The sequence below is a fragment of the Netta rufina genome (assembly GCF_964035555.1).
Source record: "Netta rufina genome assembly, chromosome: 13".
Lineage (NCBI taxonomy): Eukaryota > Metazoa > Chordata > Aves > Anseriformes > Anatidae > Netta > Netta rufina.
The window spans coordinates 2148078-2170243 of NC_140136.1; the positions used below are offsets into that span (position 1 = coordinate 2148078).

The window sequence follows — 22166 nt, forward strand, 5'->3', positions numbered from 1 at the left end:
CTCCTTAACATCAAGCTCTCAGGGCTCCCAGGAAAAAAACACTGAACATCTAAAAGATCCATTTATAGTATTTCCAAATAAGTGATTTATTTTTTTTTTTTTGTCTGGGGAAAGGGGGGAAGAAGGTGACTTTCTTCACCTTTGTATCATGCAGCATTCCAAAAAAGAACTGCTCACTCATCGTTTGCAGATACATTGCTGGCCTTCAAGGACAGCGTGTTTAGTTTGTCCACAAATTCCAACAAAATCTTTTTGAATCGTAACTCTTGAAGCCTATAGCTATTCAGCAAATCCTTGGCATTCAATTCAACAGTATAGATGACTACTCCCCTACTAATTGCTCAGACTGACCTATACACATCATTCCCTTGAATTGAAAAAGCAGTACCACTTTCTTCTGCTTCAGGGACATCCCCATATTTAAGACAAATGATGACAACACTTAGGCCATGGGTTGCAGTGGATAAAGAGTCTTTGATAAAGACTCTCGTGGTCAACAAATGTCAATATTTATAATTTTCACTTATATATGCGTATCTGAATGGATACACATGTAAAGGGCTCAGCTAACAGATGTTCAAAAATACTTTAAAATGCAGTTATTTTTAAAAATGAAAATAAATGAATCTGACGCTACGTATCAAATGTGGTTTTGTTTTGAAAGTCACTGTCAGAACTACTTCTTACATGTAACTTGTACACTTTGTAGGTCTGCTATTATTATAGTAACTGTGCAAGCAAATGGCCAAGTAGAGACTTGACTACTTAATTCTAGTCAGAGTAATCAATATGCATTTATCTGTAACAATTTTGTGAGCAAAGCCCGCACTGAGATTTTTGCCAAAAAAAACTTTAAAAGTTGTGGGTTTTTTTATAAGCCTTCAATGTTTATTTTCTGAAAATCATGCTTAAGAACTGACGATAGGTCCTTTCTTAAAAATAAAATAAATAAATTTCAACTGCAGCAAAGTCTGCAGTAACACAGATTGTTTAAATAGAATAATGTAGAAAAGGTTGAGTACATACTACTTGGACTTGTCCATCTTCTCCTATTTGGTGGATCTGGACCTGCTGAGCATTGGCTAGTGCATAATGTAGTGCCTGGGGCTGGTTCTGTTGGATCTCATTAGAAGCTGAAACTGCACTCTGAGAACCCTCTGAAAGAGACAAAAATGCAGCTCTATTATATTTGCAGATCTCGTGCCAGCAGCCATGCAACAATGCATACTTAAAAACCGTGGAAAACAAACGCAGTCAGTAAGCAGATGCAGCTCATTTATACCTTAATATTCTTTATGCATGGTCACTGCTCACCCACAGATTTGCTACAAGTTCCAGTGGAGTCCCAAAGGTTATTTCGTCTCCAAGAAAGCAAACATCTAAAAGCTATCTTTTGAATCTAGATTAAGGGTTCTGCAAATGTAAAAGTAGTACCACAGGAAAAACACACGCATTTCGTAGGCAGTTTAACACTTTCTTATGTGCACCTGTGTAGCTGAGAAATATTACTGCTTATTTCACTATAATACCGTGCTCTACTACTAGTAAAAAAAAAAAAAAAAAGTGCAAAAATCACCCTCTAAATCATCTCACAGCTGACTCCCACAAAGTCAAATTCTATGATAATGTCTCAGTTTCCAAAATCCCCGATCTTTTTCGCGTTGACACATACAGACTTTCTCTCCCTCTCCAAATACCGAGGACAGAACATGAGATGTCCCAGACAGAGAGAAGCCTCAGCACTGCAGGCACGCTGTCTCAAGGGAGAAAAAAACAAAACAAGCAGGTCAATTAACAAAAAAAAAAAAAAAAAAAAAAAAAAGCAGGTCAATTTCTGGAGTTGGATGAAATTTAAACACTACCTCAAACTGGAAATTAAAGGGTTCTGAAAGTGCTCCTAGTGAAAATGTATGCAGAGGATAAGACCAAAGGACCTGACCACTTTCTTCTGGTCACTGTGTCTCTCACCAGGAAAATCATCGCATGATTTCAAGAGGAAAACAACTTGCATTAGAAGTTGACATACTGCATATTTATTTATAGGCAAAATATTTATTTATGTAAGAGGCAAAATGCAAGTAAAAAGAACTAAAATTGTTTTCTAATATACAACCAAACTTTTTTTTTTTTTTTTTTTGAAACCTGGAGTTTTTATGCATTTGGGGGTCAACGATATTGAGACTAATAATGTCTGTACTAAGAGGTTGAACTGGAATAGGAGGGAGAAGAGGCTGATTGTGTGGAATCCACCACCAGCAGGTGACCACCGCGGGATACCCCTTTTCCTTTTAAGGGTCAGGAAAGGCAGCGGAGCTTACAGGACAATGACACTTCGGCAGCATGTGACAAGTTCAAGTACATACTGCTGGGAAAATCCTTGAAACATCCCAGTATCATGCAGATTAGTAAAATTCAGCATGAGTCCCAGTTTTGTTGTTTGTTTTTAATCTGAGACAACTGGGAGAACAGGACGGTCGTAACAGTCTTTTAGAGTAAGGAATATGAAGCAAGGCTTTTTATATACAGTATTTCTGTAATCAGTTTAATGGTTTTCTTTTGCTATGCTACGAAAATATATCATACGAAATCTTTGAAGTGTTACATTTGTTTTACAATTTTTCGAGAGTATTTATTGCTCTGACCATGACTTATGCTGCATGGTAACATAAAACACATTAAGATCTAACACGCAGTAGCATTCAATACTACAGGGCTTTCAAACTGTCCAAATACAGGAAACTGTAATGAAAATATTTAAGAAACAGTGTCACTCTACTTCCATTGTAGATAATTTTCTTACAAGATGTTATGTATTGTTTAAATAAAGACTACAAGGGCCTCATCCTGCTCAGAGATGATTGATGGCTGACGTGTTGTTTTTTTTAAATGCGATGGATGGTTACTGAACCAACACACCAGGTTCTGGTTTTCATAAATTTTTAATACCTCTACTTAATACCCTAAAATTTATTCTGGAAACAGAATGTTACTTTCAAAAGACTGAGCTTTATCCAATCATACAAATATTTTACTGGAAATGTTCTTTAATAAAATTATCCATTTGTGCTTTTTTTTTTCATCATGTCTGCAAATGTTTGTGGAAAAACACAATTCTGAGTTTAAGTCTGACCATGGGAATTGGACACTAATTCAATACCACTGAGCTAGTATTTACTTATTTGTTGAAAAGTTGAGTCGCCTAAGAATTCAACTAAACAGCTGTAATTATGTCAACAATCTGCAAATATGTAACTACAACCAGAGCGCTAATGCACTAACTCAGTAAAACATAACAAGTCCATGTTTTTGCTATCTATTTAATACCTTACATTTGACTAGTAGGTAACTCCAAAAAAATACATCATTTCTTAAATATAGCCCAGTCGGTTACTGTACAATCCTGGTATTTCCTGCACTGTTGTACGGTATTGCTGTGAAGAATTCAGGACTGGATTAACAAATCACGACTGGTACAAAAGTCCTGGCTGCGGTATGAAAAACTGCAGTGGCAGCCAAAGAAAAATGTGATTTGTTCAAATTCTGATACTAGATCATTCTGCAAGTTTCCTTATGCAATTAATGCTTATTTTTTATTTCATAAAATAGCATTTTGCAAGGATCCTAAATGGCTAAGAATGCCCACTGTAACTCATCTTGCTACTAAGAGGCTACTGCTAGTCCGTACAGCTGTGATTTCATCCTCCCAGTCTCTACTAAGTAACTCAACAGCTGAGCTGCAATTCACCATCTGGTCAAACCACGGTGTCCAAATACATCATCCTTCATTTAGATGTGTGTGTGTACATACATAACTTCAGATATTTGAGTGTATGTATAGATATGCATATACATCACTAACCGCAAAAGTGGACTTGGGACACAAGGCAGGTTAGATACTTGCTTCACTTCCAGATTTAATAACTTTTTTCACAGTACTTTTCCTGTAGCCTCAGCTACCACTACACAAACTGCAACGCTGTACTTCTGAGCACACGCTAAGATGCATTTATAATTAGTATTCATTTTCTGATTGGGAAAGTGATGCAATGGAGTGAAATCAAAGAAATAAGCACCAGCAGGGAAAACATGTATATATTTACATATGTATTATATGCACATATTGAAATGCATTTTAAACTTTATTTAAAAACCATCTTTTGCTTCACAGATGCCAGAAATTATTAAGCTGTTCTGAACTGGGAAGAGAAGATATGCACTGAATACAGTCATACTGTACATCTTACCTAACCTACTAGGGTTACCTACAAATAGTTTTCCAGTTTGATTTCAGTGCAACAGCCACAGTCTTCCCTTCCTCCTCCCCCCCGCTTTTTTTTTCTTTTTAGGAATAAAGAAGAGGATTGAGCAGTGTCTAAAAACACATCTTTTATATTTGTTTTTCTCTAGATATCTGACCAGACAAAAATAATATTTATCCATTTTTAAACAATCTTCATTAAAAATAAACACAAACATGAATAGCACACAGCTTGAATAAAGGATACGTCAACAGTTATAAATCACTCTCATGTAAACTATCTGGCTTCACATTTACAACTTTGATATATTAGAGAATCCCTGGCACTCAGAAACTGCACAGCTGAACTCTTGCTGTGAAGTCTTCCATTGCACTACTCAGGGGTACTTCAACATCAGCCGAATGGTGTATATAGTGCCAAGACCAAGCTCCAGACCTGGGGCATCCCCAAAGCACCCTCCGTGAGAGGGAAGAGCTTTGGGAGCTACCCAGACAACAGAAAATGCTGCACTGACCACTTCACAGGTGGATAAGTTGCGATACAGGAGATAAAGAGAAAAAAGTAACTGCTGAAATATTCCTTCCTCAGAAACTGAAATTGGACTTTTCACATTTTCCATTTATTTACTGCGTCTGCTTGTGAGTCAAAGAAAATTTAGCCTCAGTAAGTCTGTCTTGTCAGACAAACGCTCGGGAGTTGGCAAAATCACCCTCCGTAAAAGTTACTCGTCACATTTTTCAAAGCTAATCTTTCTCAAACATTTCAGAACAAGATTAGATTTGTCAGACAAATGTAATTTGTAACTGTTTCAAGAGTATGTGTTTAACTTTCAGCTCAGATCAATTTTAAAAATTCCTCACTTCAAAGACAAAACCTTTGGCATTTTATAATTCCTTCCTATTCTCGTTATGCTTCATATTTATCAGTTGAGCATCTGGCTTCTCATTTTGGAAGGAAACGTAGGAGGTACGGATTCTGCAGCAGACAGGATTCAAGTTTAGTCTCCTTTCTTACGTCCTGTTACTCAAACTGGGTTTACTACAGGCCTCGCAGCTCCATGCTTCTGCGTACAACCTACCTTGTGTTTTCTCACTTGCTTGATATCATTTCCTAACAAGGAAAGGTTAAGGGGTAGACAGAAGTAGTCTTCAAAAACATGAAGTAGGATAAAGCCCCACTACTGAGCAATTCACAGAAATAAATCTGTATCCTGTAAGCCATTATCGCAGCCTGACTCAGGAGTGCTCCAGCACTCCAATTTTGCAGAGCAGCGTTGAAGATTTGGCTGCAATACCCATTTTCGCGTGTGACATCTTGGCAGAGCTGAGCCCTTCAGCCCAAATCTACATGTAAATCCCAAAGTCATAGACCTAATTAATAATTCCAACATGGAAAATTGCGATAACAGCTTTAACAATCTTAAGAGAAATTAAAAGAAAGGGAGAGATGGCACTCTTCAATTAATCCTCCTCTCAAAAAACTCATTTTTCCTCCCTTCCCTCCGCAGACTGCTAACATTTTTAAAAAGAATATCTAGCTAAATTATCATGGCAGCCATGTGTACAACTCCTATCAGAAAAAACGAGGGACAAAAGCACACATTAAAGACTAACACGTTGGCTCTGAGAGGAGCAACTCACTGCAGTTAATACCTCAAGTCCGACAAAAGGCAATGGCTTTGAATGAAAAAGACAGGAAAAAAACAGGAAACAAATTCTGCCTGAATTTAACCGTCTGCTACAACAACTTTATGCAACCCATAAATCTTGTGGCTACTGTAAATCTGCATAGTCAATTAAATGTAGAACAATCTTAATGGATGTCTTTGAGGGTGAAGGACAGAAGAGGCATTCATTCATCTTTTCCCACCAGCTTCCTTAGACATGTTTTTTGTCTGCAGATCACTTCCTCTTCAGCTCTTAACACTCGAACAGTATCACAGAAGTACAGTGCTAAAAACTTGTCAGGTCTATGTAAGGACGATGTGCTCAGCCTCTTGCTTTCCATGGCATTTCCACAGCTAATTTTTCCTTATGATAAACAGAAGAGGGAGGAAATCTGTTATCATTTTTAACTGCACAATGCAAATCAAAGCCACACGCTACATAAGACTTTTACGCACAACGAGCATAAAAAGCCTCAAAGTTTTGACATGTCCGACAAGTGCAGAAGAAGAGCAACCCTTTTTAGATGTAAACATTTCAGAATTATTTATTGTGTGTGCAATAACTCAATGCTTCTAAGAACCACAAAATCACAGAACAGATGAGGTTGTTAAGGACCCCTGGAGGTCACCTAGTCCAACCTCCCTGTTCAGCTAGCACAGGTTGCTCGGGACTGTGGCCAGCTGCAGATGGAGTCTCTGCAACCTCTCTGGGCAACCTGTTCCCATGTTCAACCAACCTTAAAATTCCTCAGAGCCAGAGAAGCAGAAGTCAGGTTGCAGAAGGGGAGTTTCAGACTGTTGTTTTTTTTCTTTTAATTGCTTCTGAAGAGCAGCTCTGTAAAATCAAGTCCCCTAACTCACAGGAGAAGTCCAGCAGAGCAGTGAGCATGCTGATTTGACACTATTTCAAGAACACAAATACTATTTAAAATGATACGTAGAGATGTTCAACAATTTTTCGCTGCCAAACAGAAAAGTATGAAGCTATTTGAGACTTTTAGCACAACATTTAAGGAAATATTCTGGTACACACCAAGTTGGACTCGATGATCCTTGTGGGTCCCTTCCAACTCAGGATATTCTATTATTCTATGATTCTACATAGGAGAACAGCGTTTCTTTACAACATTTGAAGAAAGTGCCAATAACTTCCTGCTGATTTAAACATGCATTTTTACAGTAAGGTATAATAGAAAGCTACCTTGAAAAAATATTGAAAAAAATATTACTTCAAGCCAAATAACTGTCTTGGGTTGGAGTCTTTTCTGGTCCACCTTTTGGTCCCAACTTTAACACAAGCTACAATATATTACAAGTTCATAATCAGAAAAACACTACCAAACTAAGGAAAAGGTTCATGCAGGGAATGTGGTGTTCATTTATTCACACTCAGGCCCTCAAAATTATATTTAAACATCCCAATGATGTTTTCAGAATAGCTCAAATGAATGGCAGACACCATAATACTATGAACTTACTCAGGGCATCTGTTGATGGCAACAGAGCATCTTTAAAAAAAGTGCTTTGTAAAGGCTATGGGAAAATCTTCTAGAGTATGCCCTAAACCCTCCCTGGGAAATTATCAACATTTTGTAAATCAGAGGGCTTAAGTACTCCTACAAATAGGTGAGGTTTATCATATTTAATCTGGGGGTGCAATGTGTTCCTTAGAGCCCACGAAGATGTTATACCAGAATCTGTGCTGCACATCCGTGCATCCTTTGCAGCCTTGCATCTTTTTGTGTAAGCACAACACAGGAATCGTTCACAATAACTTATTTGTTCGACTTTAAGTCCTACCTTTTGAGAGAGCTGCTGTATTTCGCCAAACAGATGAACAACCAAAAAGCCTGTTCGGTACGTACCGACTCGGTGGACCCAAGCACGGGTATTCTGCTGGAGGGTGCAGCACCCAGGAGCTGACCTTAACAGCTACAACTAACAATAGTGGGAAAGACAGATTCTCAAGTAGCTGAATTCCAGACCATTCAAGGCTCACCTTAACTTGCCCCCTGAAACAAACGCTACCATAAAAACTGTCTGGGTTCATATGTAACACTTTAAAAAGCCATATTTGACAGCTATGTTGTCATAACTGTGAAATACAGACCTCCTTTACTTCAGAGCTGTGAAATATTACTTCTCTTTCCTGCTAGCTGGCAGCAGGAATTCTGCTATATCCACTATACAGTGGATATAATAAAGAACAGATGCCTGTGAATTATGATGCTGTAATTCCATCGAGGGCTTCCAGAGATGTCAAACCACAAAGGCAAAGTCTGAGAGGTTCACAAAGTTACCTGAACAGAGCAGTGGAATTACAGCCTTGTCATGCAAAAGTTACCTCCTCAGACAGTGTGTGAACCCCTGTGGTTGCCTTTTATCTTTTCTTCTTTTCCCTCATTCAGCCCTTAATCCCAACCCTCCTCCTTTTCCTCATACTTCTTTCTTCAGGTGAAATTCCTTTCCCACCTGATTTTGGAATGCTAATTAGTTTTTAAAGGACCGCCCGGTTCGGAGAAGTGGGCTGTTTTTCTACTTTTTCACAGTGGGTGTGAAAGCAGTGGTGAATTCAGCTAACATCTTTATAGCCTCCCAGAAAACGACGCCAACGACATTCTGAGTAAGAGCAATATTTTAAAGAAAATTAACAAAAAACTCTGAATCCATGGAACATTTTCATGTACCATTACCAAAGGCAGCTGTTAATGCTATTGCCAGTACTCTACTTTTGGCTGCACAGCTTATGTATATATATATATATAGTCCTGCAAATGACATGTCAAGATGCCTTAGCTGACCTTCATCAGATTTAGGACCAAAGACGTAATCCTAAGGACCTGCAGTCACCAATGTGCTATCCTGGGGACTGGGGAGCTGAGATGGGTGAGTGAGAGGCCCAGGTGGCAGAAAACCTGGGTGTACAACCCAAAACACCACGGTGACTTTTGCAGAACCACCTCCTGCATGTCTGTACCATGCTGCTCCTGCCTGCTCAGACAGCACGGGTATCTGTACCCATGACAATTCATTCACAAATTGGGTTTGTGAAACTGCGACCAGTCTACAATGAAAACAACTGCAGTTTTCAGCTTAGCAGAAAACAAAACAAAACAAAAAAACCACCACCTTACAGCCTTCTAAAGTCAAGAACTCACTAAGCCTGATTCTGTGTTTTACGTCTCTATAACGGTCTCCCCAAATCTCCAAACCAGGAGATTAAAGACAGGAGATTAAAGATCAACATTTTTTAATAATAAATCTCAACAAAAGTCAATGGGTACAGCCTAATGAGCTCAGGCCTATAATATCAACTTACTACTGCATTTTTATTCTAAAGAGACTGAAAATAAAAATCCCATCAACATATATAGCTTATGGTTATCATTAGGTTGATTAGTTGTTTTAATTTGAGGATTTTGGATATGATTCCCAGTTCCAGCACATAAAATTTTCCATTGAAAGCAGATTTTGGCATTCTTTGCATGAGATACAGTGGTTAGTGTTAACATGCAACCAAAAATTTTATGCAGGCAAATAAACTTACTTCCTTTTCTTTGGGCTCACTTCCAAAACACTGTTTTTAATATATGCTGTACAAATGTCCCATAACACTGCTTTATATTAAAAGCATGAGCCAGAAATGTCCTATGAGAACACTTCTTAGGTCAGTATTTTTCATTTGTTATTATTATTCATGCCTACGCACCTATGTGGAAATATAGAATCAGCTACAACATATTTAATTTCTTCAGAGGAAAATATTTTATGAACAAAATTTAGCACGTCCTACTAAATAGTGTTAGCACACCGAGGAAGATTTATTCACTAGACTCCACTTATGAACATCAGTTGCAGATAAATATTTTGACCTTCTACCCAAAGATTAACATGGTAAGATATATATATGATGCTGCACTTTGTGAATTCTTTCAGTTAGCGCGTGGGGAGGGACAGTCCCAACCACACTAGTGAAGCCAGGAGCTCAGAGTATGTACAAATCAACAAAGCTAAAATCTCACGCACACCAGAACATACTACACTTTAATTTCTGACAAATCGCTATTTTACTACTGTTTTAGTGACAGTCTCCCTTCTCCCTCTTCTCTTTATGAGCAAAGACAAACCTCTGACTTCCCTTCTTGGATCAACAGTGCACCTCAGCCAGGAGAGTGACTGCAATTTGTAGGTGAAACAGTATGGTATGTTCATGCTGCAAGGGACCGACTATGGTACAAGCCCCAGGAGGCTATCAAAGATTCTGAACGTACCAGAAGGTGGCTGGCTTGCACTGAAGCCCGCAGTGATTTAACTATGAGTGGCTGGCTTCAATTAGAAAACGAATACTGCAGTCACTGCTTGAGGAGCACTGCAGACATATGTTCATACTGTAACGGAGAGGCCTTCTTGCCAATGATAAATGGTACTTCAAGAAACATATGCAATAATACAAAATTCACTGAAAAAAAAAAACGAATTGAAAGCGTGGGTTTCTCTATTTATATTCTTTACATAAAAATACTTGAATTTGTCAGCAAAACATGCACCTGTTGTAACTATAGCTTAAGAAAAAAATTGTTGCAAGGTATATTAAAAAACAAATCGCATTATTACTATAAGTTTCCATGTCTCTGGAAACTTTTTTATTTTTTTTACCTGAACCACCGTAAGATGATGACGAAGGTGTTCGCCTAGAGAAGCTTTTCACGGCAAGACTCTGGCCTCGCTGCTTCCGCCTCCAGGCTGTTCGGCATTTGGAGTCTATGCTTTGCTTGATTCGATACCAGTCGGATTCTGTGATTCCAAATTTATAAAATAGATGACCTATAATTAGAGAGAAACACAAAGGGATGGAAACTAGCACAGATTTATATGTATTATTATGTATTTTCAGGAAAAGGCATGGATGACACACACTGTCATACACACAAGGTTAACAAAATAACAGAGCAGCTCTGCCTAAAGAAATACAACGACATTAAGAAATATGCCACAGCTATATAGTGGTGAGATTTCAACAGCTATTCACAACATTAAGTAATCATACATATGTACACAATTGTGTATTTAGAAGTGTCACCACCACGAAACTTCCCAATCTACTCTATCCAAGGAAACTACTTTTATATTTCAGATAAGCAACACTGAAACAGAAGGATCCAGCCCTCCTAAACCAAAACTGGATAAAGTTTTATTGATTGCTGATAGTGCCCATGATATTTATGCACAAGTACGACGCCACATAGAGCTTCACGTAAAACAAGCTCTTAAAGCTCAGTGCAAGATTCATCAGAATCCAACAAAAACACAGCACAAAATTCAAATCTTCTGAAAATGTTGCTACTACTCTTCAGTCATGTAAAGAGCCACATTCTGCACTTTCCAGCAGTTAGTGCTAAGTTGCCAAACTGTTATAAAAAATAATGTTGACTTGTGAGTTGAACTGCTTGAGTATTTTGAAATGAAGCTCATGCAGATCGAGTCCCGCTGCCAACTCAAACCCGGTTCATTAGTGTCTGCAACCTCTGCAATCGAAGTGGAAGCCTAATTGTACAAGAAATGGAGGAAAGCTATGTTTTTGGGTCCAAAAATACTCACTTCAACATCTGGACAAATGGTTTAAAATTGAGAAGGAAATATGTCGTACATCGATAGCTTTTTCAAGGCACTCCTCATACTGCTAGAGACTTTTACCGTTTTATTGTAAGCCTTACAGTGGCTTCTATTTTGCTTAAAGCATTTTGAGTTGAGGACATTTGACAGTATTAAGAGAAATTTGTGATTCTCACAACTACAGAAAAAACACACACAAAAAATTAAATCCAAAGGTTCAAACTGTGAAGTAAACTAGAACTATCCAAACATTCAACAGTCTTTACAGTTCCATTACTTTTAAGCTTTTTGGATTTAGATCTGCGATAAAGCAGTTAAAAATCAATCCAAAGCTGTAATATTTGTTTTTATTCATTGTGGCTCTGCTTGAAGGACCCCTTAAGATTCTTGTATTCCTTTTGGTATCAAATGTTTTCCGTACGCTGCAAAATAAAACCATCTTCTCAACCTACTGGGTTTGCAAATTTACTCTCAAAGAGGATCCTGAAGTACTTGAGTGAAGCAGTTAAATGCATGCTTAAGCTGTCGTATAGCCCTCTGAATGGGATACAGGCTGTTCACGTAGGACAACAGATTTGAAGCTTAGGGCAGCAGAATGCCAGGTTTCCACTAACTAGGAGCTCTGCACTTTAACTGAGCTGAGAGTCCTCAGAATCGGAAATTCACAGGTAACGGACCTAACATAGGCAAGAGGAATGCTGCGTCTCTCAATCGTTTTTCAATCACCTATTTTTTCATGCTCAAAGTTATTTCACTAGAGATTTGTTCCAAGAGCAATTAGAACATAGAGGAGGAAAGCACTGGCATCAAAAAGCCAATTCAAAAACTCTTTTAAAAGCCCAAGATTCCTCACTGGCAAGTGACGGCAGGCACGTTATTTAGAGATTGCTTTGCAACCCCTGCATTATGTCTCCAAAAGGAGGGTGGGAGTAGGGAAGGAGGAAAACCAACCGAAATTATCATCTGCTGCTGTGCAACAGTTTCCTTTCCATGGGTGTCAGCAAAAGGAAAGCACATACTGTACTGTAAATACTGCGACCACATTTCTCCGAGTGCAATCTATTACTAATATGCACTACACAGAGAAATGGGTTTATAAATCTTTGCAGTAATGTCCAATAAAAATAGTTGTGTTTTAACTCTTTCTATGATTGCAGCTGTCAGTACATACGCAGTACTTGTGGAGTCCTACATAACCACAGAGCATATGACTGTGTTATTTTGAACAAGTGTCCATATTTTATTCATAAATACATTTTAATGGCTTTCATCTTGCAGGCTGCTGTTAGAAAAGTGACTGAATTGACTGCAGGTCCAAGAAAACTCTCACAGTAAAGCAGACTAGCTAGGAATTTTAACTATTACAGTGTAATCCAGGGGATGTTCCAGGGGATGTCACTTTATTCAAACAGAAATTAATAGCGGTATAAATTATTTAGGACATGACAGCCTCGTGTGCAGTGAGCTCCTCATACTAGGAGACCCAATGCCTATAGGACAAGAGCTCGAGAAAGATGATGTGTGCCTGGTGAGACATAAAATGATCCAAAAATTGCTCTATAGATGGAAGACAAGAAAAGGCACTCTACTTATTGACCACAAAAGCTGTAATTTAATTAACGTGGACAGAGAGACCACCACCTTCATGGAGAGACTGCAGAGGGGATAACAGACGACAAGCTAAATGGGGCAGAGTCAGAGAAGTCAATTTTAGACTAAAGAGAGCCAAGGCATCAGGCACAGACTGTCAAAGCCAGGCGTATTTCTTTTCCCTTATTCATGAAATTCCTACTTAGCTGTTCCTGGGGTCACAGGCAGAAAACTGGTACAGACGACAGGGCTGCTGTCTGCACAGACCTTCCCCAAACTGCATGCTCCGTCACAGCAACTGCATGTGCAAATCAGGCATGAAAAATTAGCACTTAAATACAATGATAGTTGACACAGAGGTTAAATGAATTTCAGATGTCGAGATCTATCTAGCCGATACTGTAATCTACAGCGTTACTCTATTAACGGGTTTTTAGCGGCTACGTTTCACAACAGTCCACTGAGAGCTGATGGAAAACCTCATGCTATTGACAGCAGGGTGTTTTTGAAGTACATACACGTCCTGAGAACAAGCTTCACCATACCATTAGAAATATGAGTTACCTAGGGTAGAGAGATCCATCCCAAAAACATGTGCAAACAATATTTGCAAACGTAAGGGTGCTGACTTTCTGTTTTCTCCCCATAACTGATCACATGCACGAGAGCTTTCAGCTTGGGGGCTCGTTCTGAGTCTGTCAAATGCCAAAAAAGAAGTCTGAAAGGCAGGAATAAGGGAAGATACTGCCAAGGAGACTTTTAACTTGGGGAAGTCCTTATTGGAAAAGACAGCAGTGCTTCAGTGAGGAGAGATTTGACTTTTTCAGAACATTTACTAGTCAAAAGCAGCATGAAGCGTTGTAATTTGTGAGCAGCACAGTATCCGTGAGCCACATAACAACCCTGATAAAAACACATTAAAATACGTTCAGCAATATAATCCAGCACTTTGGCAAAAAGACAACAGTGCTTGGGAAGACAGATGCACATATACAAGAGTGAAGCAAAGGATTTAGATCGCCTAAGGATGGCTGGTTATGTTTTTAGAGATCTTTTTATTTAAGACAATGGCTGGTTGCTGGTCACATCCAAAACAAAGGATGTGCTTGTTTTTAAATACTCAATCTCCGAACCTTGCTTTCTTTGGGAACCTCTCTTCCTGGAAAAAAAAAGAAAAAAAAAAAAAAAAAGCTTTCTATGAAAACACACCAGAGACTTAAAATAGTTCGGTTATTTTAATAGATTGCAAGAGCTTGAGCAACTTCTATGAGCAACATAAATACCAGCAGCAGCTTGGGAGACAAAAAGGTCTGCACGAGGAATTCACAGAGACACGGAGCATCCAAAATGCACAGAGGAAATCGCTTTGGATTGCAAGAACCAACACTCAATCTTGCTGAGCAAAACCTGAGGAGGAAAGCACGTGTGCATCAGGAAAATTAAATAAATCAGCGTTAAAAGTAGCAGGTGCATCGTGCTAAATGTAGACCCTAGATTAGAAACACAGCACTAGTTCTGGCTAGGTTTTTGCTGCAGTTCATATAAAGCTAAAAGAAACAATAACGCTAAGTTCTAGAATGCTCCTTGTGCACCACAGAATAAATCTTTTTGTGGTTTGTAGAAAAACAAGCTGGGAAAGACAGTGAAGACGAGTTAGTGTAAACACAGAGATCATCAGCAATGATGTTTGAAATGACCGTGCCTCCCCAAACTTTGGGGCAGCTAATGTACAAAATGTTTGTTTCTCAATTTTCACTATTTATTTTTTTTTAAGAGAAAAGAACAGGACTAATTAAGGAAAAAGTGAAAACAATGTTCCTGAGAAAGTAATCCTCTCTTTCTTAAAGGTCAAAAGTCAGGCAGCAGACAAAGCAATCCGCAGAAACCATTAACTTGTAAAGAAATTTAATTAAGAACAAATTGAGGAGGAAGAGAAGGCATTTGTAATATCAAAACCAGACAAGAAATATTCTATCTTGATACCACACTCAATATCAGCCTGCTAAAAAAACAAGCTTCAGTTAACAGCTTGCAATTAGATATTGCCGTGTCCCACTGCTTCCCATTCTCCAGGAAAAACATTTTTTTTTAGGAAAATTAAAAGGTAAATCGTTCTATTCCTGGACTTGGCAGAATTCCCTTTGCTGCCCTTTGTACTGAGATGGCAGAGATTCTTCCTCGTCTATTGTTACGTTTTGAAAGAATAGGGAAAGTGTTACCCACAAGGGTTACCCCTGGAGAACCTACAAAATGTGTAAAATACAGACTTCTACATTAATGTGCAATCCGAACAGACTTGGTTAACTGTTCTTTCCACTTTCAACTTCAACATTATTTTTAAAGTCTACAGAAAAAGCAAGAGGGTGTCACATTCAAAATTCAAATTCAAGCGATTAAACTGATAAAGGGAATCATTTTTTTAATTGGCAAGAATAAGATGGATATCGTGAAAAATAAGGGCTTCGGATTTTGCCTGCACTTAATCATGAAAAGGGGTGATTATTTGGGGTTTTGGCTAATAAAACACATTTTTTCACATAAGGCTCATACATTTGGAGTTCTTTTTATTAAACAAATAGCGTATGACAATGAAATCTGCTATACTAAATACTTGAACAGCGGAGAAAAAATTAAGCACCTCTGAAGTTCCTTCTTGCGCCTTCGGGCTTCAATTCCTCATATATAATTATGGTCATGCATTGGCCATATTGAAACAATTTTAAACGAGTCATTGTTTACTCCTCTGACAGCTGGGAGGAGGCAGGGGGCCATACGATCCCCACGGCTGGGAGGTGGCTCCTCTCTGAAACCCAAAAGTGCTTGGGGCTGGACAAAGGGATGGAGAAGTGGAGGGCATCCTCATTCATAGAAAACTGGTCCCATTTCACCTGGTGGATGGAAGAATTTCGGCAGCTTTTCCAGTGCCATGTGCTTGGTGACCATCAGTCAGGTCCCCAAACGAGCCCTTTGCTCTGTTCTCTGTTTCCACTGTTCTCAGCCACAGGCTAAATGACATCCAAAAAGAGATGAGGGTGTCAGTTAAAAAAAAAAAGGGGAGAGGGAGGAGGGAAAAACAATTCAGCTACCAAACAGTGCCTGTTTTCCATTTCACTTCTACAGTTCCTTTAACTATTAAATTCAAACCTTTCAAACAGCTCTAAGTATATAGACTATCTGCGACTACAGCATGCACCCTTTACAATACAAATTATATCCACGGGGTACACATGAGAAGTCTCAAATACAACTGAAATCCTATTCTACTACACAGCTAAGGAAGGGTTTACTAAACCTTCATTACCAACCACTGTAATTTAAACAGTCAAATATTGAAATATAACTGCTAGGTGCTGGTGAAATCTGAGCTTTTTAAAGAAAATTCCAATCGTCAGCTTTTAAGGAGAACATGCCCCGTTTTCCTAGGTGCAGAAGATATGCTTTAAGAGGATTTGTGTAAATAAGATCCCGTGCAAAGTGGATTATTCTACCGTACACTTCAACTAAGTTAAAATAATATATACACCTCAAAATTGCATGTTAATCAAATCCCTTTCCACCTGGACAACAGAAACTCAACTCTATACTAGAGATCATAGGAGGAGTCTCATCTTCAGTAATTTTAGGACAAAATGTGTTAAGTGCTAATCTTACAACAAATACCCACAAATGTTTACCTACGGTACGAAAATTAAATCTGTCATGGCAAGAAAGTAAGGAAATTCCTAAATACCATTAAGGATATAATTTAAAGAGCAGGCATGTACAAGGTAAACACTCCAGATGTAAAAAGTCTCGGTGAAGTCACTGGTTTGCAATGTAAGCCTGTGATTATACAATTTAGGGAGTAAGGACTAACATTAGGGACACCGAAATATACGGTCTTTGGAGGAGCGTATTGCTCAGCATAATTCTGCTGGCTTCCAGATGCCATCATGATGTGGGGTTATATAAATATATATGTCAGCCCATTAAGGAACCAGATTCTAAGTATTGTATTTCCGTAGCTTTTACGAGATAACTGGAATAGAAGCAGAACTACACTACAAAGCTCTGTAAACTGAACTGACATCAGCCTTACAACGTCCCCTTCCCACTCCCCAAAACCACAGTAACAGAGGTCTTACAATTACCCAAAATGTATCGGACCAAATTCTTCAAGCAATGGGTTCGGGTGCCTTTTAGGATATTTTTATATATATATATATATATATGTATATATATGTATATATATATATTTTTTTTTTTTCTAGTGTAAGTGGAAGCAGCATGTTTTAGTTATTTCAGGAAAACTAACAACTTATGAGTTTTTGATAATAAAAAATGAGCTTTTCTCATCTCAGCTGCTAAAACAAATCCAAGTTCAAATTCAGTATCTGGCAGGTAGGAACACATTCTGTGATGAAAAGGGTGCATTTTAATGCACCACCATTAGAGAAAGAAAGAGGAATTGTTAAACTACAATCAGCAACTATTTATAAAATACTAATTACGGTGTTTAGACAATCTACTGATTACAATTCTGTGCAGCTAGACACTAAACCATTTGGAGGAACAGGCAAGAAAGTTTTCAGAAATAATGTCAAATTAGTCTATCACGTTTGAAGAACCATTTCAGAAATCAACTTGTTTAAATAACTACCAAACAGTGTAAGAGGTGTTTGTACATAGAGGCTGGTGTCTCAAATAACACATTAAAGTGAAAGTGGACTGTTCCCTGCCTCGATCATTATAACTTTGCTCCATCAATCTGTCGCTGCATATCCGACAACTTGTTGGATGCAGACAGAGCTGAAACCACATTTAATTTTTGCATGTCTCAAGCATACCAGTTTAAAGGCTTTCTGCGGACAAGACACCTTTTGGAAGTGCTTGCTACAGGTCTTTCTGCTTCAGCAAAATACACTGCCTTCAACATACAGATTGGTGCTGGGTGTGTTTTGTTTGCTTTTCTTTTTAATCAGTACAACCCAAAAGGCACGAGATTTCTTCCTCTGTTCTTACTCTGTAAAAATGCAGATAGAATATCTTATTTTAAGAAAATTTAGGGCATTTTGAAACCTGAATCTCACATGAGAAAAGGCAGCACCCTCTCCATGCTAACATGCAGCTCTGGCTCATATTTTAACACACTGTGTTCCTCTAAAGAGCTAATAACTAATTTAAGCCTGAATGCTATCTACTAACATCCAATTATCAAAATAGTTAATCTTAATTTATTAAAAGATAATTTGTCAGAATATTTCACTAATATTTGTTTAGAAAATTTAGCTGAGTTTTTTTTTAACGAATTCCAGAACAAGTAAAAATATTAAATTAAAAACTGTTTTAAATGCCCTTTGCTCTACAAATTACAAAGAACCATCCAAGTCCATATTCCCTATCAGAAGTTTCAAGAACAAAAATATGTATTTTTTTAAGCATTTAACATCTCCAAATTCCACCAATTCCTTTGCTAAAGCAGAAGAGGTCCTACAATTGGACACCTTTCCACCTTCCTGCAAAACCAACCGGTCTATTTCTATTTATTTTGCCAACTGCAGAACCTGTCTTACTTTGACTCTCCAAAACAAGCCTGACTCTTTGCCATAAGCATGCAAATAATGCCATCTAGTGGAGCATCAAACTTACCACTCTGGCATGAGACGGCAGCGTTTTTATCCGTGCCTGTGTATGTTTGCTCAATCTCTGACTCCCCTGCAGCAGCGCCAAGTGCTACAAAAGGTTAGCAGAGCTGCAGAAGCAGAGGTCTGCTGTGAAATGGAAGGGAGCGAATTAGTCGCTGCAGGAACCGAGCATTTTTGATGTTCCTGGTTGCATGCTGGATCACACTGCATGCAATTTCCAAGCAGTGTTACAGCGGTGGCCATAAGGCATTCCCATAGGGATCTTCTGATTACGTTTCTCTGCTGGTGACAGCATATTAACAGCTGTATATACGTAACCATTTCATAACTAGTGCAATTATCAAGGATATGAAATGCTTATAACTCCTTAAATGAATTAACAAACTCCGTAAGAAAATAATTCTGGACCAAATCAGAGGGTTTATACTCTGAGAATAGAAAAATCTTTATGTTATCTACTACAGACTTGCTACAGCTCACAAGTTGCATGGAAGGTACTCCAGTGTGATAATAGATACACGACACTCACTTCTATTTTTCTTTTCTCATTTTTAAAAGGAAACACATTTCTTGCTCCGAAAAAGATTTTGCAAATCCAAAGACAGAGCAAATAAAACAAAATACCTTGAAAAAAAGACAGAAGATCTATGTTTCATTTCCTCCCAAAATATATATATATTCATGCAACATTTGGGTCCCAGTATGAAACTGAAATCACATACTTCATATATCTATAGCAGTACAGCTAAAAATTGCAATGGCAGCATTCCATACAGACTACACAAGCATTTTCATCTGCAATGGCTTTTCATAACGATTAGGACCTTAAAGACGCCAACACTTGTTCAATTACCCTGCCACTAACAATCTCCTTCCAAATAAAAAGCCTCATGCGCTCACGATGACTATTACCTTCCTTCCGCATGTTAAAAATGCACATATGGGATACCGTGCTTTGGAGACTTCAAAAAGAATTTACCTTCTAGTTTTGCACGTTCAAAATCTCAGAGCATTCATTTATGATCAGACTGAGCGAGCAAAGATCTTACTTTTTCTTTTACTTGCTCCTGGGGAGAACCACTCCTGTAAGGTTTATCAGCCACCATTTGGCTTTGGAAGGGAACGTACCCAGGTAAATGATGTGTTTATTGCCAAGGGATCAACTTACTGCTCGAAATCAAAGGCTGATGCTGAAAACAAATGGAATCACCCAATTTGAAGCAATAATGCTTCGTAGAAATAAATGTTTCTGATGTTAAGGAGCCACTGCCAACAATCACACGTCGGGTCATTTTTGATATCCACACAGCGTTAAGGAGAAATTGATGAAACAGCTGTTTATCTTTTACACAGCAGCACAGTATAATCTGACAGAACCCAGGGCAAAACCCAGGGAAAAAGGAGGGTTGTTGCTTTAAAATCCCCCTTCCCGAGACATCCCGTTACATAAGCCCTCGCCACAGTGCCTCAGGATCCCATCTGGATGGCAAACGCCACCACACGTGCCGCCAAGAAAAACTCACTTATGAATCAACAACGAAAATTTCTCCCCTTCCGAAGGAGCTTGTGGGTTTGGAAAGGCCTGGCACCACAGAAACCTGAACGCTGCGGGAATTTATTTACATTTTACTTGCAGGCGGATCGAGGCATCTCCCCACTTCACTTTTTAACCCTTATGCAATGAAGAAAAGAGTTCAAAGCAGGAAAGGAAAAGCTATGCAACTTTCTGGCGTTCCGTTTACGAGCCTTTGTGAAATCACAGCTCTCCTTGAACGCGGCAATGAGCTTTCCAGACGAATGTACATTATTCTTGCACTGATCAATCCGCGTTTGGTGGCTGAGCTGCTTTTCCTCTCAAAATGTCAGGGATCAAATACTTTCTTCGACTCTTCGCGTCTTCTAAAACCACACCATAAAAATTCACTGTTGTCATTTATAGGCCTTCAATAGTAAAGAAACTACTTCTTGACTGGAGCTTACTGAGAGTTCATTGGGACATTTTATTTACACAGGGACTGAGCCTGAGTGGTAGTGGGTAACCACCAGCCTCCAGTACAAACGGGGACACCAAAGAAACTCCACATCCTTCTGAATCAGACCCCAAGGGACACCACCACTGCACGCTGCAGCAACTGTCCTGCAGACAGCTGTAACCCTGGAGGAGTTCCAGTGTGGAGAAATTAGTCCAAAGCTAACAGTGATTAGTACAACTGCGATGCGAAGACTCTTCCTTCTCACTTGTAGCTTCATAGCTGGGATGGATCCACAGTGGTGGTGAGGAAGATCCCTGGACATCACACTAAACGCTAATTACAAATGGTCCAACATCATAATCCTTGCTGACATCAGGGTTTGAGGATTTTTATTATGAATCTACAACAGCTTTTGAAATCCACATAAACTCCCTTGATTTTCATTAGGAAAAGCACAGCTCTCATTTGACTAACTTATCATATTTGTAGCAAGAACTTTTGCAGTGGGCACATCTTTTTACTAATTACACAGTTTGGCCCTTTTTACAGTACACCCTCCTGAAGCAACGTTTAATATGACTGAGGAAAGTTTTTATGTTCGTAGACCGCTCCGAATGTTTTTAGCTGCCTCTCAAGAAGTGAGGAGCAGGGCACTTCAGCACGTACTTGAAACGAGTCTGGCCAAAGTGGAAAAGCATTGACAGGATGGAACAATCGTGCTTCGGCCATAAAGAGATGGTCCAAGTGACCTCATGTGTTAGTTTTCTTCTTTCTCTAGAGCCTATGAACTCACAAGTGCTTGACAGCACATTACGCACAATCAAGTTCTATGCAGTCACAGTTGCAACTGACAGACTAAGCAGCTGCTTACGTTCAAGAATGGAAAATTAAATTCATTGTTTTTACAATGCAAGAACAACAAGAGAAGTGTGAGAGGGGGATAGGAAACACCCTGCCAACAATTTATTTCTTTTTCCCCCAAAATCGCCACCTTTGCTTCAGTTTATTAAAAAGTAACTGGCCAGGAAAGTAATCGAAATCTACATAAGTACCCAGGAAAGAAGAAAACAACAGCCAGCTTTAAATTATAGCGCTTACATAAAGTCAGTAAGCAAGTGCCAGCATTGATGCCATTTATGAGAACTGCGGTGCCGAGATAAACTCAATGGGTTCTCATATTATCTTCTTGCCTAGCCTCAAAAGAGGTTATCACTTCCCTCCATGTGGCAGCATTTAATTGATTCACAAAGCAGCAGCTATTTGGAACTGAAGCCAGACTTTTGCAGCTCTCAGGAAGACAATGCGTTTGCAAAAAGCGGCACTGCTGCATCAAGGCCTCTCCTAAGGGTTCTGTACAAAAAAAATAATGCTTTTTGGATATAAGAAAAGCATAACAGAACTGATTTCTTTCACCTCTTCTCAATTAGAGATGTGCTGAACT

General features: G+C 38.8%; 1 protein-coding gene across 5 annotated transcripts in view; it reads right to left on the reverse strand.

Moving 5' to 3' along the window:
• Window positions 1–22166, reverse strand: part of BANP (BTG3 associated nuclear protein) — a 146135-nt gene that overhangs the window by 71802 nt on the left and 52167 nt on the right. For all 5 annotated transcript variants that reach the window (XR_014618824.1, XR_014618825.1, XM_084294627.1 and 2 more), the window contains exons 8-9: window positions 10582–10749; window positions 1027–1157 (exon numbers count right to left, since the gene is read on the reverse strand). Coding sequence is in view for 3 of the 5 variants with exons in the window: in XM_084294627.1 (XP_084150753.1) it covers window positions 1027–1157; window positions 10582–10749 (299 nt within the window). In the remaining 2 variants the exon portion in view is untranslated. The remainder of the gene's footprint in view (window positions 1–1026; window positions 1158–10581; window positions 10750–22166) is intronic.